A 16931-nucleotide genomic window follows, 5' to 3' on the forward strand; every position below is an offset into this window, starting at 1 on the left:
ACTCATCTTTAAGCTGTCAAATAAATACCTTTGTCATTACGTTTGACAAATGTCAATTAAAAAATTTTCCCTTCGCGTGTGATTGCAGTGCAAATCTGTAAATTAAAAAAAAAACTATTAAAAAAGTGTACCAAGTGTTTTAAACAATGCGATGCTCAAAGCAAATGTCAACAAATAAATACACAACTTGAATTAAATGTTCTTTTATATTTGCATTTTTTTGTATGTTTTATTCGGTGAAATTCAGTGTGCGTGTGAGAAAGTGAAGCAAAGTGCGTACTTCTTTATATACGTATATAGAATCGTGTGACATTTGAGTCGTAGGGCTCCAGGCTAGGCGTTACGTTTGCTGTCACGGTATTTGCTCATTTTTTTGATGAACATAAAGAACACACAAGCCTAGAGCAATTTGGTTAAGCACACGATCGCGCATTAGATTCTCTATAGCATTTTGACTTTTGTTTTTGGCATTTGGCAACCTATATGTATTTGTAATTGGAATTGTGCCGCATTGGTAGCAATGTCAACGGCGCTGGCAACGGCAGCAAGTGCAACTAGCACGGCGACCACAACAACACAAACAGCAGCAACAACAACAACAACGCCCGCCGAAGAGGAACAGCAACAGCAGACGCCACCAACAGTAACAGCAACAGTAGCGGCAGCAACCATGTTGCTAGAACCTTTAGCATTGCCACAGCACATGGAGCAATCCACATCGATGGAGCAGCTGGCCGAGTTGGTTGACAGCGAGGAAAACAATGTAAGCAGCAACCTTAATGCTAAACTGCCAGCTGAAATGTCAACACAGCCTTCGCAGCAGCCTTCACAGCAGCAACAGCAGCAGCAACAGGAACAAGAGCAGCAGGAACTCGACTCGGATGACGGCATCGAGTATCTCGATCCCAATGAGTTTCCGCTGCCGGGCACACGACGCCACAAGAAGAAACTGGTGCACAAGACGATCACCCAAACGTATCCACGTCCGCCCGGTGGCTACAAGTACTCGATGGGTTTCCTCTACAGCATCGGCAGCCACATGGCTGGCATCACGCTCGACATACCGACGCCCACATCGATAATGCCGCGCATGTTGCGCACGTTGCCGCCACCGCCGCCGCCTCCATCGCAGTTGCCGCTAATGCCATCGGGCGTGGCGAATGTGGTACGTTCGGGCGTTCAATCGCCAGGTAATGCTAATCAAACACATCGTTTCGGGGGCGCTGCTGTGGCCGCTGCGGCAGCAGCAGCAGCAGCGGCGGCAGCTGCAGCCGCCGCAGCGGCAGCAACGGGCAATGCGAATCTATCGCCGCAGCAATTCCTCTGTCCGGCGGGCTACGGCAGCAGCACGCAGCGACGTCTGTGGCATGCCGAGAATGCGGTCTGGCAATTCGACCGCAACTATCCGTACAACCAAGGCTATGCCTCATCCTATGGCATACCGATGGTGCCGCTGGGCTTTGAGCAGCATCCGTATGGCGCACAGCGTTTCATGTACTCCAGCTACTACAATCAGGCAGTGCCACGCGGGGGTGGAGGAGGAGGAGGTGCAAGTGGAGGCGGTGCCAGCTATCGTCATGTGGCGCCTAATTTGCCAGTCGTAGCCGAGCAGCAGCAGCAACAACAGTCGCCGAATGCCGAGCAGCATCCACATCCGGAGGCCTTCGCTGACTACGCGAATTTGGATCCGCGTTTTGCACGCGGCGCCACTGCAGCTCAAGTCAGGGAACGCTTTGGACCCGCACGCCATGCAAATGCAGCGATGACGTTTCCCCGCGAAACCAAAACGTTCTACAACAGCAGCACAGGGAATGTGACTGTTGGTGCACCGGGCACAAGGATACGCCATCCATTCGATCCACGCAGCGGACTGCAGCGTGGCAATCCCAATGTGCCCCAAACTGTGGCACTCGAACAGCTGAACATGAATATGCAACGACGTGGCAGCAATCAGCCAAGTGGCAGCGCCGCGCAATCAACTTCAGCTGGAAGGCATTTGAAGCGCTCCAAGAGTCAACTGGTGAACACGAATAGTTCCAACTCCTCCGGTTCGGAATCTCTGAACTCTGCCAAAGTGGAGCAGCCAGAGAACAACAACAATGTGACGCCCATTTATCACAATCCGCAGCGTAGCTATCGCAATCGTCAGCGGTATGCAGCTGCCAGCCAGCAACAGTTGCAGCAGCAGCAACAACAGCAACACATGGGCAACTATCAGCCAGGAGTGCGTCGCTTGAGCAAGGCGCAAGAGTTGCGACAACAGCAACACTCACGTTGCTACAACTCCACGCAGCTGGAGCATGTGGATTATGCCACCAATGGAACGTTGTATGAGACGGAACTATCCGAGCAGGATGCTTTGGTCTTGGCAGCTGCAGCAAGCAGCGGCACCTCGGATGCGGATCTGCCGCAAGATTCGGACTTTGTGGCTGGCGCTGTGGGCATCTCAACATCAGTAACAGCAGGTGACTATTCCTCCGAGGCCGATCCACATGGACATTCGCAGCACACGGGCTCCATTTCGGGTGACTTTGATGGTTTGTCCTATGTCAGCTTGGCGCCCAGTTCGCCCAGCGACAGCGCAGAGAGCGAGCAGAGCGATGCTTCGTTGGAGTCGATGGTTTCGAAGATTACAATGAGCTGTGTGGCAATGGCAACAAGTGCGCAGCTGCCGGACTTGAAGGGTCCAAATCTTGTGCCTTTTGGAGATATGCATTACCTGAAGGAAGCGGAACGTAAATCTAGTCAAGGACTGAAGAATGGCTTGAAGTGCACATCGCACTGTTGTGGCGATATGCTGGGAGAGTTGAAGCCCCAACACGCAGAAGGCGAAGAGAATGAAGCTGCCGCTTTGGCCAGCAGAGGTGGCATTATTAAGGTAACAGATAATGGCTCAAAGCGTGCCACAACTTTACCACATCTAAACTTCCTCTGGCAGGAGGAATTCCTCGATGACAATCAACCGCTTTCGCTGCAGAATCGTTATTTGCATGAGTTCTTTGGCTACACGCCAGCGGATCGCTTTCTCACTCGAGCCAAGCTAGTGGAGATGAAGCGTCCGCCCATCTCGGTGGCCAGTCGCAGCAAATGGGATTCTCTAACGCAATCGATTTGGCAGAAATTTCTCGCTGCCCAGCAGACGAAACAAATCTACAAGACAAAGATGCGTCTCTGGCGTTTCATTTATAAGGTGACGATGGTAAGTTTGTGAGTGCGCAGCACAAATTAACTGACTGATAACATTTCGCAGGCTGTGTATCCACGCTATGGTCTCTACTTGGTGGGTTCGTCCATCTCGTACTTTGGTTCCAAGTGCTCGGACATGGACATTTGCATGTTGGCCTGCACGAATCCGAACATTGATCCACGCATGGAGGCCGTCTATCATTTGCAGTTGATGCGTGAAATGTTGAATGCCACCGAACAGTTTCAGGAATTCAATTTGATCGAGGCTCGTGTGCCCATCTTACGCTTCACAGATCGTCGCCATCGTGTCGAGGTCGATATCAATTTCAACAATTCGGTGGGAATACGCAACACTCACTTGTTGTATTGTTATTCGCAGCTGGAGTGGCGATTGCGTCCCATGGCTTTGACTATCAAACAGTGGGCTCAGCATCATAACATCAACAATGCCAAGAATATGACAATTTCCAGCTACTCTTTGATGTTGATGGTTATACACTTTCTTCAAGCAGGTGTCAATCCTCCCGTGTTGCCGTGTCTGCATAAAATGTACCCGGAAAAGTTTAGCATACTGCAGCCCACGGATTTTGGATATGTGGACATGAATGAGATAATGCCGCCATATCAATCGGAGAACACACAATCGCTGGGTGAGCTGTTGCTCAATTTTCTGCATTATTACAGCATCTTTGAGTATGGTAAGTTTGCCATCTCGATACGTGTGGGCGGCGTGTTGCCCGTGGAAACTTGTCGCGCCTCGAAGGCGGTGAAGAATGATATCCATCAGTGGAACGAACTGTGCATCGAGGAGCCCTTCGATCTCACCAATACAGCGCGTTCGGTTTACGATCCCGAGACCTTCGATCGCATACGTTCGATCTTTATGACCTCGTATCGTCGCCTGGAGTCAACGCGCAATTTGCATTCGATTTTCGAGGGTTACGAAGGACCCGCCATACAGACAATGCAGCTGACTGAGAACTCGGACTTAGAGCTAGGCGGTGGCAAGGCGGCGAGTGGCGCCTCCTCGAAGTCAGAGAGTGCACAGCCATCGCCTAGGCGTATGGTGGACAAGGCCACGACGGCCATTTGGAGTGATATCAATCAGAAGGTGGAGGTGATTGCCGAGGAGGAACAGCAGCAGCAAGAGTTGCAGTTGCAGTTGGCCAAGAGCAAGAGTTCGCGTCTCAACAAATAAACCAATTGCAAACACTCAACAGTCAAAAAAAAAGAGAAAAGGAAAGCAGCAGACACAATCATCAGCTTTGTTGTAGTTTAGATCAGAAGAATTTAGCAATAGTTTTATCAGAGAAACATTCAAAAAAGATAGACGAAAAAGCTGGAAAGGTAGAGAAAGAAAAAAAAAACATTTAGACAGATAGAATTTAGATGCAGTATTTTTAGTTTTAGTTTAGTTGAGCTCTAAATCCTAATCGATAGTCCACAAATAATAAAACAACAGAACAGAAAACACTGCTCAGCCTTGCACTGGATTAACACCTTTAAATTTTACGTTGGACACTTGACATTCACTGCACCATTTACACCAACAATTCCTTGACCCAAAAAAAATAATGAAAATAGAGGTCATCATGAAAAAAAAATGCATTAAAAACTTGCCAAAAAAAATTTAAAAATGCCCCCTAAAAAAAGAAAAAAAAGAAATAGGAGTATAGACAAAAAAACACCAATATATATTTACAAAACTCACATCGATATGTTTATATATATATATATGTGATATGTAGAGAGGGAACTATAGAGATTGCACATTATAGAAATGCTGCACACATTCCACATCTTTCTATCGAAACCCAACACTTGTTTTTCAAACACACACTCAACACACATACACACACATATATCTTATTCACACTTTTTTGTATAAAATATCGAAAAATGTAAAAAATGCACTCACGTCTAAAAAATATCAATTGGCAAAAGGTTTCGAATCACAAATTCGCAACCATTCGCCACCAAAAATTCAAATGTTAATTTGACTGAGCTGCCCCAAAAAAAAATGTATCAAAAAATAAATAAAGAAAAACACTCACGGAAAAAAAGGATTGCTTCAACTTTTATAATCGAATTAGTTTCAAACTGAGTGAGAGACTTTGGCAATTTAAATATTGTGAATTTATTTCGCAACTAGTTTTATTAGTCTTTATTTAGGTTGAACAAAACTACTTCGCATCATTTGTTCTCTGGGGAGATTAATGAAGTGTGGATGTTAAAATTGACGCACATGTTGCAGCAAATTAAATCACGAGCTCGCAGCAGCTGCCATTAGTTGGGTGGACAACAGGGCGTGGCATGCCACATCTGCGTGTGTGTCGAACTCCTCTCATCGACAACAATGGTTGAAAGCCAAAAATTTGCGACTCCGTCAAATTATTACATCAATTGCAATGCTCAATTTCAGTTGTCTAGTTGCAACGTTGCTGCTGTTGCTGTGGCAGTTGCAGCAATTACTGTTTGAAGCTAGCGACGAGTGCATTGGTGGTTGGTGTTGAGTAATTGATATAATGTCAGCACACGCGTTGCTCTGCGTTGTGTCGCCCACTTAATGTCCAAATTGTCAACGAGATTAGTGACCAACAGAGCGACAACTGGACAAGGGATGGGAGGAGCGAGGAAGGTGGAAGGTGGATGGTTGATAAGGGGGAGACACATTGTCGATTTATCAGAACGTGCTCTAATACCCATATCGAAGCATTCGCATTCAAATTAGCATCGCCATTGTGAATGGCAATCATCATCATTATAATTATCAGAGCGTTATTCGTTGCTCACAATTGTCACATTAATTTGGCGCATATGTGCAAATTTTTGGCAATTAAACCAAGTCGCATCATTTTTCATTTGCAATCGCTGCTGCTGCATCCATTTGCATTTGCATTTTTTGCATAATTTCTTAAACGATCAAATCAAAGGCCATTTGACACCTAGACAAAAAGCCATAATGGAAATTCCTTTCTCCCTTGTCCTTCTCAAAACGGAACAAAAGACTGGAAATAGTCTTTATGCATTCATTAAAATTTCAAGTAAAAATTAATTTGCCAGCAATTTGCGGCTCAAGCCTCGAGCTAACTTTTTTTTCTCTCTCTCTCTCTCTCTTTCAAATGGAAGAGCAACAGCTGCAGCCATCATTTGAATTCTTAGGCGAGGGTCGCCGCAACGTTTTTGGGTTCTCTTTGCACAAATAATTACTCATTGTCATTGTAATTGGCGTGCGGGCGCTAAATACTTTCCAGCCCCGGGATTGAGAATTGAGATTGGAGTGTGGAGTTGTGGAGGTGCGACTTTGACAACTTGTGATATTTTCGCTTTGGGTACTAACTTGATTATTTGTGCACCCGGAATGACGATGAGTAAGCAGAATAGAATCGAGGAGGAAAGGAAAAAGGGGCAAGCAACAACATCAACAATGCTGCTGCCTGCCTGAGTTTTTGGCCCTTTTTGCTGCTCGATTACTTATTGTCGGGGATACTTTTTCATTATGTACTCACACACACACACACACACACATGTGTTGAGGGAATTCTCTGGCTATCCCTTAGACAAGAGAGAGATCCAATGGTGCATGGTATATAGCATATATAGTATAGTAGACTGTAGTGTGTGGCATACGCAGATGATCCCCAATGGACGTTGGGTTATATTGTGCGCACGTATTGGAATTTTCATTTTATGTCATTTCAATTTTCCTGCCTTCAGTTTTTATAGACGCAAACGAAAATGAATCGAACGGAAAAAAGGGTTCAAATTGAAAGATGCAGCAGCAGCAACAACAACAACAACAACAATTGCTCATGTCTCTGTCCATTTTTGGCTTGGGTTGCTTGCTTTGTATCTGTATGCGTGCCTCTTTCTCTGTGTATGTGTGTGTGTGTGTGTTGCCTTTGGGGCTTTTGTTGACGTGCCATGAGATTGTTGTTTGTTTGTCCTCATCGTCATCGTCGTCGTCATCGTTGTCGTCAGTCGTTTGTTATGCGAGCATTTTTCTAGACTGGACAAAGTCCAAAGAACTCGTCCAATCTCGTACCAATTGTGCCGCAATCCATGTGCAACAAATTACCTGCGGCATGTGAAAAACTGCAGTCAACTACGCTGTGCGCTAAGCAGAAGCGTTGACAGCTCTGTGCCACAAACTGTGCGTTGCCTCCCAAGGGAGACGCCATCAACTGAAGTGAGGAGACAGTTTCTTTTTTATGGTTTTTTTTTTGTGCTGTACTTTGATGAATCACAAACTAAACAAATCATTTAATTCTTTTTCTCTATTTGTTCTTCTAATTGCAGGTAAGCTTATTACACAATACCAACCTCAACAACACGAATAACAACAGCTGTTGGCGTAAGTGGCACTCGAACAATTTTAATTAGTTTGAAACGCAATTAAATGCATGTGTTTTAAGTCATGTTTTCTGGTTTTTCACCACCCCCCCCTTTTTGCTCCCTCACTCCTAGGCACAGCTGTGCACTTAGCACTATTTAAATTATCCAAAAACAGCAAATGCAATTTTAATTTTTGCAAAACAATAAATCATTCCTGGCCAATGGAAGTAGTAGCCGTAATAATAAATATGCTATGCCAAATGCTGTTTGCATAATTTACGCATACATATTGTCCACTTTACTCCACGTGTGTGTTAGTATGTGTTTCTCTCTCTATTTGTGTGTGTGCGTATGTGTGTGTACGTTGCCGCACAATTAGAAACACATTAAATATTTAAAACGCTGGCACATGAAATATAAACATTGTTGTAGGCGCTTTAAGCAAACATTTTTGCTGTTTGCCTTAGGCTCTCGTTGTTTTCACTCTCTTCCTCTCTTTCTCTCTATCGATTCTCTCCCTAAATTCCTGATTAACGCATCACACAACACTTTAACATAGATCAAACATGGCCGAAAATAAACAACAGCTTACATCAAATTAATTAAATGTGTAAACACGTCAAGTTGAGTCGTGCAACCATTTTATATTTTCATTGATTTTGACTGCCGATTTTTGTTTTTATTTTTTTGTTGCTTGCCATTTAAACAATTGCAGCTCATTTAGAAATTTCAAATAATTGTTTTTTTTTTTATGACAATTAAGCGTTATTTGCTAGCAAAGCAAAAGCAATTTACATTACAGAGATACAATGCATTGCAATGGCTGCAATTAATTCCGACAATATTTTCAATATTTAATAAAATATTTATTGTAAATTTGTCTAGTATTTTTTTGGTATACACTTTGAAATATTTGCTTTAAATACTTTTTTGGGGGCACCATTCAAATGAGACATAAAATCATTTGGAAAAATGTTGATTAGTATTTTTTCTAGTATTTTTGCAGTATATATTATAAAACATCTACATTAAGTATACCAAATTTTCTAGTCCAATTCATTTTCGCAGATTCAAATTATAGATGAACTCATTTGCAAAAATACTATTTAGTATTTTTCTAGTATTTTTTTAGTATGCATTAAATATACCAAAACGTACTATCCTAATTCGTGTGCAGAGCTTTGAATTCAAGTTCAATTTATTTTCACAACATATATAAGTATTTTTTCAGTATTTTTTGGTATATACTCTAAAATATTTGCATTTAATATACACAAATTTAAGGCCCACTTTTAGGGCACAGCTTTGAATTATAGATGTAATCATTTGTTTAGTATTTTCGTTTCATTTCAACTTTTCGAGGGAAGTTTGACACACAGTCGAAATTGGAATTCAGAACAGGCAGCCCCTAAAGCTGTTGTTTGTATAGCCGTCATATAACTGTTCTGATGACACACCCGAAAGTCGTTTTGTTCTTTTATGATCCGTCCTATGATATATGCATAGAGAGTCGTATTTTAATTTTATGACTCGTTTCGCCCAAAAAAAAAACGACCAAACTTTTTTTCGCCAACAATTTTATTTCAGTTGCTGTCACTATTTCAACACTATTCATCTAACTCAGTCTCCTCGATAGCAAAGTACTCTTGTATTTTTTTTTTTTTTTGGAGGGGAGGAATAACGTGGGGATAACGCCCCAGCAATAGCACCAAAAATCAATCAGCCAATGTCGTTGTCAATAAAAACGGTTCTCATCCCTGCCAAAAAAATTGTGCAATGTGTGTGGCACGCTCTAAGGCATGTGAACATGCCACATAGCACGCTCTCACACAGCGTGTTATAAAATGAGAGAGAGAGAGAGAGAGAGAGAGTTTCGCTTCGTACGGCAATCAAGCACATTTATTATGCATTTTTCATATGACAATTTTATTTTTTGTGTGCAGCACTTCCCAAGTAGACCATTTAAAATCGACCGCATAAAAAGCATCGCATTGCGTTAAGCTCAACACACACACACACGCACGCACACATGGAAAATACCAACGCATCCTTTATGTCTACACATGAGTGAAGTTGCTGCATAGCTGTCTCTGTCTGTGTGTGTAAGCTTCTCTCTCTTTCACTCTCTGTAGCTGCAAATATAAAAAACGTAAATTACCCGCATTTTTTACAAGCATTTTTATTGAAAATTGAAATTTATGCGCTGCGGCCAAACGCAACATTCCCACCGCACAGCAACAAAAAAAAAAAAAAAAAGATGGAGCAAGAGTGAGCGTGCCAGTTGGTTGATACGTGGATATATGGCAAAAGGCTGATCCCTGTGGCATGCCATATCGCTGTCATCTTTAGCAGATACTTCAGTCTATCGATAAACGTTGCTTTATTGATTTTCCAGCCCAGACAAATTCATAAATTTAAATGGCCGCTTCACATGCCACTTGAAGAAGCCCCGAAAAAAAAGCGAAGGCATAAATCATGCAACTCACTCGCCGTCGTAGCTTTCGTTTGTTTACATACTTGTACTTGCCACAGCACTTGGCTGTGTCGTCGCTACCTGTGTTGCACACACACACACACACACACACTCAAGAAGAAGGGTTGCAACAACAGCAGCAACAGCAAAAAAAAAGTATTGCAGACGCGCCATATCGCTTACCAGTCAAGTCCAGGAACTGCGAAGGAACTCACACTCCCACGTAGTTGTCCTTTGGCTTTTCACACATTTGCATATCATTTGCACAGACTGAACGAAGCAGAGAGAAGGAGAGAGTGTGGGCAAGAGACAGTCGTGCCACAAGGGGGCGTGGCTGTTGCTGCTTATCGCTTGCGACACTTGCGCCGCGCCGCATTCAAAGTCGCCTACTACTTGCGTTTCGGGGGCGCAACCAAAGCATTTCCGTTGCCTGGGCACGCGCTTGTTGTTAGAACTCACAGCGACAGAGAGAGAGAGAGAGAGAGAGCTTGGAGGAGGCAAGCAACGAAGTCTCTTAACGATTTCGTGTCATTTTTTGCATTTGCTTGTGCAGCGCTTTCATTTGCCTTCTTTTGCTGCTGCTTCTCTTCTTTTTGCGGCTGCAGTTGGGCGGCGACCCCTTGAGTGTGGCAGCGGCGTCGTCGTCGTCGTCTTATCGCGTGCCACGTTGTGTGGCACCTTCAGACAGTGGCTGTGGCAGCCAAGTGATTTTGGCCAAAACCAGAATTAAACCACGCTGCCAAGCTGCCTCGCCAAATAAATCACAGCCCACAAGAAAAAGAAGTCAGAAGAGGTGGCAAGCGGGTGGCAGACTGAATAATGATAAATAAGTGTATTTGTACTCGTAAATTTGTCCCCCTCTGTATGTGTGTGTGTGTGTGCTGGTACGTGTTGCAAAACTTCTTCACGTGTCAGTCGTTAGGCTGTGGCTCTATCTGCAATGCAGCTGCAGCTGCAACTTGGCAACGTCTTGCATAATATTTGCATTTCCTTTTTTTTTTTTTTGATGGCAAGACAATGCTGCAATTAGTAGAGAGATTGTGCAAGTGTTGTCAAGTGCGCTGAAAAGTATGCTATGCTTAAATGCTGCGATAACTTCGATCAATTAAAAGACCGACCAACCGAAGCCCAAAGCGTTGCCCAGCGTGACGACGAACTTGCCACGCCCCGGCCATAATGCAGCATGATTAATTTGAACGCCCAGCCAAATGGTTTTTGTTGTTCTTGTTGTAACCCATTTGCATGCGCTCAAGAGTTGCGAGCGACAGGATAATCCGCAGCTCGTTGTCCTGCCCATCTTTCCACTGCTGTTGCAAGTAATTTTTTAAGAAAACCAAAGAAATTAAAAAAGCGTGAGCTCGTCGCCTGTTGGCAGGGATAAGACTTAAGTTTGCTGCTGCTGCTGCCAGAGTTGCCAGGTAAACCGTGAACATGGACAACGATGGACTGCGTCGTCCTCGCCCTCATTCTCATTCTCATGCTCTATCGCGTCGTCATAGTTGCTGGAGGAGAGCAGCAGTGAAAAATATTACAAAAAACGTGCCAAACGTTTATTTAAAAGGATTTATGTACGTTACGTGCTAAATGTGAAATAATAATTTTTCTTCCTCGTTTTTAACTTTTTTCTCTTTTTTTTGTTATTTTTAATGCCATTTTTAATGCCGCACATTGTGCAATGCAGTCAAAATGAAGAGGAAACTGGGATGAGGGATAGATAGATAGATAGAGTAGAGTAGAGGAAAGAAAGGCATTTGTGGCTGTATGGCATTAACTCAAGTCCTTTGCTATTTTTATTGAGCTGGCCGTGGCCAACGCGTGAAATTGTTGTGGGGCCCGAGACGGAGCAACTCTTTTTGGTTCAGTCAGTCTCTTCCTTTAACTCTCTCTGGCAGAGATTTCTCTGGTCGGAAACTTAATTGCATTTGAAGTTGTTTCTGGCGAATTCTCTGGCTCTGGCTCTGTGTTGTGTTGGTCTTAAGTGCTGCGTCTACACAGTCCGAAAGGAAAAGTTTTTTTCAGCTTTTTTCATTATTTTCTCCTTTTTTTTTTTCTTGTTGCTTTAGTTTGCGGTTGCCAATGCCAATTTATGGCTTTCTTTCTGCCCATCTTCCACTCTCTCTTCTACGCATCGAAAATGCGTAGACAGCTTGGGAATACAGCAGACAGATAGATAGAAAGATATATACTAAGCAAGTGGATGATGCGGAGATTGGCTAAGGGAGAGACAGAGAGATAGAGAGATTGGCCACAACAATGATCCAAACTTTATGCTGCCCATAGAGAGTTCTTCGCTCTGTTGCTTCCTCAGCTCCCTTCTATTATTACTATTATTATTATTATATTTTCTTTTGCAGTACGTTTGTTTAGCATCCCGCACGCATATAGCATAATAATTAGAGGGTGTCCTGCAGACTGCACGATTGTCCTGGGCCGTTAATGCGAGAGGACTTCGTCTCGGTCGCCATCGCCATCGCCATTTGCAGACAAAGACAAACCCAGACACATCATTGTACAGTTCATTTTGCGGCGCAGAAAGTTTCTTAATTTTTTCTCTCTCTTCCTTTGTCTAGAGTAAAAAAAAAGTTTTAATATGATTTGAAGCAGACATTGCAGCAGTGGCAACAAACAGCAAGCAGCAGCTTGCCTTGAGCTTGAGTTTGGGGCACACATAATTAAAGTGGCAAGCAGTAAGCAGCGGGCGCATTAAAGCCAACGACTTACCTTGTGCCTCGATCTCGGTCTCAGTGCGTGGCAGTTGCATGAACTTTACCTTAGCATAACTTATGCATGTGCAACTTGGCCCCAAGAAATACTGCCTGGCTGCCTGCCGAGTTGCATGCCCCAAACACACACACACACACGCACATGTGTGGGTGTGCATGCTTAATGTTTAGTTTTGTGCCAGCGTCTTGTTAACTTTTTCCTCTTTTTTTTTGTGTTGAGCCAGCTTATTACCTTAAACTTGCTCTAAGGTTGTTGACTGCCAGCCAGACGAACCAAAAGAGTGAGAGAGAGGAAACAAGTGTGCGAGTGTTTTTCGAGTGTGTCCTTGGGGTGCGACTCTTAGACATGTGCGAACGCCGAGCATAAATTGAAATTCATATTCAAATGTGCTCTCGCTTTCTCCCTCTCGCTCGCTTTCTCGCTCTGTCTGCGCATTAGGGACGCCAGTTTTCTTCTAATTTTCATTAGTCGACAACGGCCATTTGATGTCCCCAGCTGATGGCCGTCTTCATAGCATAGCATATCCTGCATGCGAGTATCCTTTGCTGCAGACATTTTTGCAGCCAAGTGTCAAAAGCTTTCGAAGCACTCGAGTGAAAGTAATCGCAGCCCAACGACAACGAAGTTTCTTTGTTTTCTTTTTCTTTTCTCTGTTTTTTTTTTTTTGTTCTTGTGCTGCTTCGCCTGTTGTCTAATTCAATTACCAAAATGTAAAGCAATGCACTTGCCTTCGCTGCAAGGTGGCTGAGAACGAAGAAGCGAGAGGCGAATTTGTATTGCTAGACAGTTGAGTAAGTAAAAGTTTTAAGCCCTTGAAATATATGCCCCTGGCGCATCTATAAAAATAATATATATAAAAGTGCAGAGGGGATTTCGTAAGCTTTGCTCGTGTGTGTTTATCAAAGAAGAAAAATGAGTTTAGAGTTTTGATTAAATACGCAATTTATTGCTTAACAAATTAAGTAAGTTGGCAACTTTTCTACTGTTTTTTGGATATATTTAAAATATTAAATTGAAGCAATGCTTATTTTTTGTGTACCCCAAGGATTCAACATTTTTGTTGACCACTTTGGCAATCTTTGTCCTCAGTTTGGCAATAAAAATACAACAACAGATTCCTATACACACACTTGGGAGGCATAATTTATTTAGTTACGTACGCAATAACAAACTTAAGGGTATTTTTCTCTTACGATAAATGTTGTTAAAGCTTTCAAGAGCAGCTGCGTGCTTTGTCTGTGCTGTGCTTTAACACTTAGTTCCGCAACGTTGCGTTCAATAAAACTTCAATTAAATTAAATAAATCTCAGCAAAAATGCGCAAGTTTCCTTTTCGGTATTCTATATATAGAATATAGACAGAGAGATATCCACAATGTCCGTTGCAGAGCAATCAGCAAACAGCCTGCGGTCATCATTAAATGTCTAATTTATTTCCAAAAACAACAGCAACAACAACAAGTTGAGCAAGCGAGAAAATTCGTTATTACAATAAGATTTTCCATTTCGCATTTTCTCTATCTATTTTCGCTCTCTGTTCTCTGTTCTGTGTCCTGTGTTCTATGTTGGCCCCATAAAATTTATTTAATAAAACAGGCACGTTCTCATTTTAAGTGCTGTAAATTTTAATTTAGTTGTTGCTGCCGCACACAGCTGGGTTCACTCGTAGGCGGTAAGGGCAGAGAAGGGGGCGTGGTGTTGACGGGTGGGGGGGCGCCATCATCAAAGCCAAAAACTTTCGATAGAGATCAGCGTTGCGGATTTCGCCTTCATTACAAAACAACAACAACAGCTAACAGATGGAAAACGGAAGTGACTTGTAATGAAGCGCAAAGCATTTTGCTTCACATTTCTTTTTTTCATTGCTCTCCTTCCCTCTCTCTCTCTCTCTCTCTCTCTCTCGCTGGTTGTCTTGTTTTTTACACTCATATCGGAGGAGCTTGGAAAGTTTCGCTTTAATGAGTTTTATCAGCGCGACAGTTTGACAAAAATTGACTGCCATTTGTTGCCGGGGCCGCGAGCGTTAAAGCAAAAACTTGGCCCAGGCAATCAAACAGAAAATATGTTTTACTTACTTGCTTATTTATGAATATTTATGAATGCGACAAAAGTTTGCAACCCCAACGAGATTTGTTCCTGCCCCTTTTCCCTTTCCATTTCACATTCCCTATTGCCCGCTTCTCATCGTCATCATCATCCCCTCGCAGTCAACATTTCGCATTCGTTTGTGTGACGTGTTTAGTTTGTTTATTTAAATGCGCCTTCAGCTATGCAATTGTATATTAATTCAGTCGCAACTTGGACGACACGAACTTAACTTGGGTTTTGGCTCCTGCGGCCAAAGTTGAGAGCTAAGACGGCGACTGAGACAGCGACAGCGACAAATGCTAACTGACAAGCCAATTTCGCTATGCTGCGACTCTTTCTCTCGCTCTCGCTCTTGTTCTCCCTCTCTCTTGGCAAACTTGTAACGTGCGGACCCTTTCCAGCTGGCAAACATGGAAGGCAACTAACAACGGGGCACAGCCAACTGGCAGCTGACAGCCACAGCAGCAACAGCAACAAGAGTAACAACAACAACAACTGACACACGTCGGTGGCATTATGCAAAACTGGCAAAAAGGCGAATTAAAAATGCAAATTCTATGAGCCATTTCAATGGCATTTGCCAGCCCAGCCCAAACCCCCCAACCACATTTAGGCTACAATTCTTATCAAGCCCAAATCAAAACACATTTTATTATGATAATTTTTTCAATTCGACATCAGTCACTGAAAATGTTGCACAACATTTTGGAAAATAGTCGAAAAGTAAAATCGAATTTAATTAGTCTAAATTTAAATTCGAAATGCAGCAAATGGTATAAAATTGAATGGGAAAGATATGATAAAAATGAATTGTTTTTTTTTTATTTTTAAAGTACATATTTATTTAATCAAACATTTCATTTTAAAATGCAGCATGTATCAAAAAACCAGATAAGTCTAACATTTTCAAATTTCTCTAATGAAAATTTTAAATTGTGCAAAATTTAAAAAATTGCAACACAAATAAGAAATAGATTGAAATGTAGATCCAGTAAATTTGTTTATTAAAAAAAGAGGAATTAATGATCTAAAGTAAATTAAAAATGCAGTGAATATCAAAAATAATTAAGCCTAACCGATTGACATGAAGATCCAGCCATTCTTATTTTATTCTTTTCCAGTCAAAAACCAAAGACAAGAATTCATTATCATGAAAATAGAAAAGAAATAGTCTAAAGTCCCATAGAATTTGTTAAGTCAAAAATGTTTATCATAAATATGTAAGCTTAAATGGCAAATCGATTGACATAGAGATCAAGTGATTTTTGATGCTTAGCTCAAACATTCATCAGTTTTCTTCTGACTGCAGTCTGACAGAGATTTGCTCTACATAAATTTGGCTTCTTCAAATAATAATTTAACTTGTGAGTTGTGAAGGGACTTACAGCGAATACTTTGCCTTTGGTTATTGTATATTTATTTTGTCAGCTTTTCAGCGTTGAGCTCTTTGGATGAATTGCTTGGCAGCAGCTTGGCTTGTGATTTGTATTTCATGTGGATATTTCACCATCATCATCCTCATCATCATTGTTGTAGCAACATGAAACATGGAACATGGAAAATAAATTCAGCTTGTGGTCGTAGCTGCGGTGGCTGGCTGTCAGGCTGGCAACACGAAATTGGTGCTTTTAGTGCCTGTTGTCAAGCGATTGCATGCCCCAATAAGTATGCAACGTTTTGTCAACTTTCCGTTGCTGTTGCTGTTGCTGCTACCTGTCTCGCATTACGTATACGTAGTGTAGACGCGGTGCCGTCTCCAACTGCCGCAGCCGCACTTATTTTATTTCACTTTTTTCTGCTTTCATTTTATTGCTTTCGATTTTCATTTGGACGGTGCGGCGTGTGGCACGTGCAACAGTCAGAAGGAGAGAGAAAGAGAGCGAGGATGCTCCACTAAACTTGGCAACTTTGGACGGCGGCGTAAATTTTACTTTAAGCATGATTTTATTATTTTCTCGGCCTGTGCCTGGTGGTTCGATTGGGTTTGTTTTCGCTCAGCGTGAAATTCAATTTCCCATTTGCCACACACACACAAAGTGTGTGAAAGAGAGAGGGAGAGAGGGCAGAAGAGGATGGCCAACTATGTTGCCTTCTATTCGCTTTGCGCGTGTAAATAATCGTGACTC

General features: G+C 42.5%; 2 protein-coding genes across 12 annotated transcripts in view; both read left to right on the top strand.

Moving 5' to 3' along the window:
* LOC117574355 (sterile alpha motif domain-containing protein 5) overlaps positions 1-16931 on the top strand; it is a 159834-nt gene that overhangs the window by 82680 nt on the left and 60223 nt on the right. The window contains exon 3 of one of the 6 annotated variants that reach the window (XM_034258190.2): positions 7486-7584. The exons of the other annotated variants lie outside the window; for them this stretch is intronic. Within the exon in view, the coding sequence (XP_034114081.1) occupies positions 7486-7569 (84 nt within the window). The 3' untranslated portion in view covers positions 7570-7584. Of the gene's footprint in view, positions 1-7485; positions 7585-16931 lie in introns of those variants that run through there. 6 annotated transcript variants of the gene reach the window in all.
* On the top strand, positions 269-4600 carry LOC117574354 (poly(A) RNA polymerase gld-2 homolog A). 6 transcript variants are annotated; one of them, XM_052007444.1, is made up of 3 exons: positions 269-763; positions 812-3199; positions 3251-4600. In XM_052007444.1, the coding sequence occupies exons 1-3, from the start codon at positions 521-523 to the stop codon at positions 4382-4384; spliced, it is 3765 nt and encodes a 1254-aa protein (XP_051863404.1). In that variant the 5' UTR covers positions 269-520; the 3' UTR covers positions 4385-4600. The 6 variants fall into 6 exon arrangements, with proteins under 6 accessions (XP_051863404.1, XP_051863405.1, XP_051863406.1 ...); XM_052007445.1 differs by having other exon boundaries at positions 821-3199; XM_052007446.1 differs by having other exon boundaries at positions 824-3199.

The sequence above is a fragment of the Drosophila albomicans genome, chromosome 2R (genome assembly GCF_009650485.2).
Source record: "Drosophila albomicans strain 15112-1751.03 chromosome 2R, ASM965048v2, whole genome shotgun sequence".
Taxonomy (NCBI): Eukaryota; Metazoa; Arthropoda; class Insecta; order Diptera; family Drosophilidae; genus Drosophila; species Drosophila albomicans.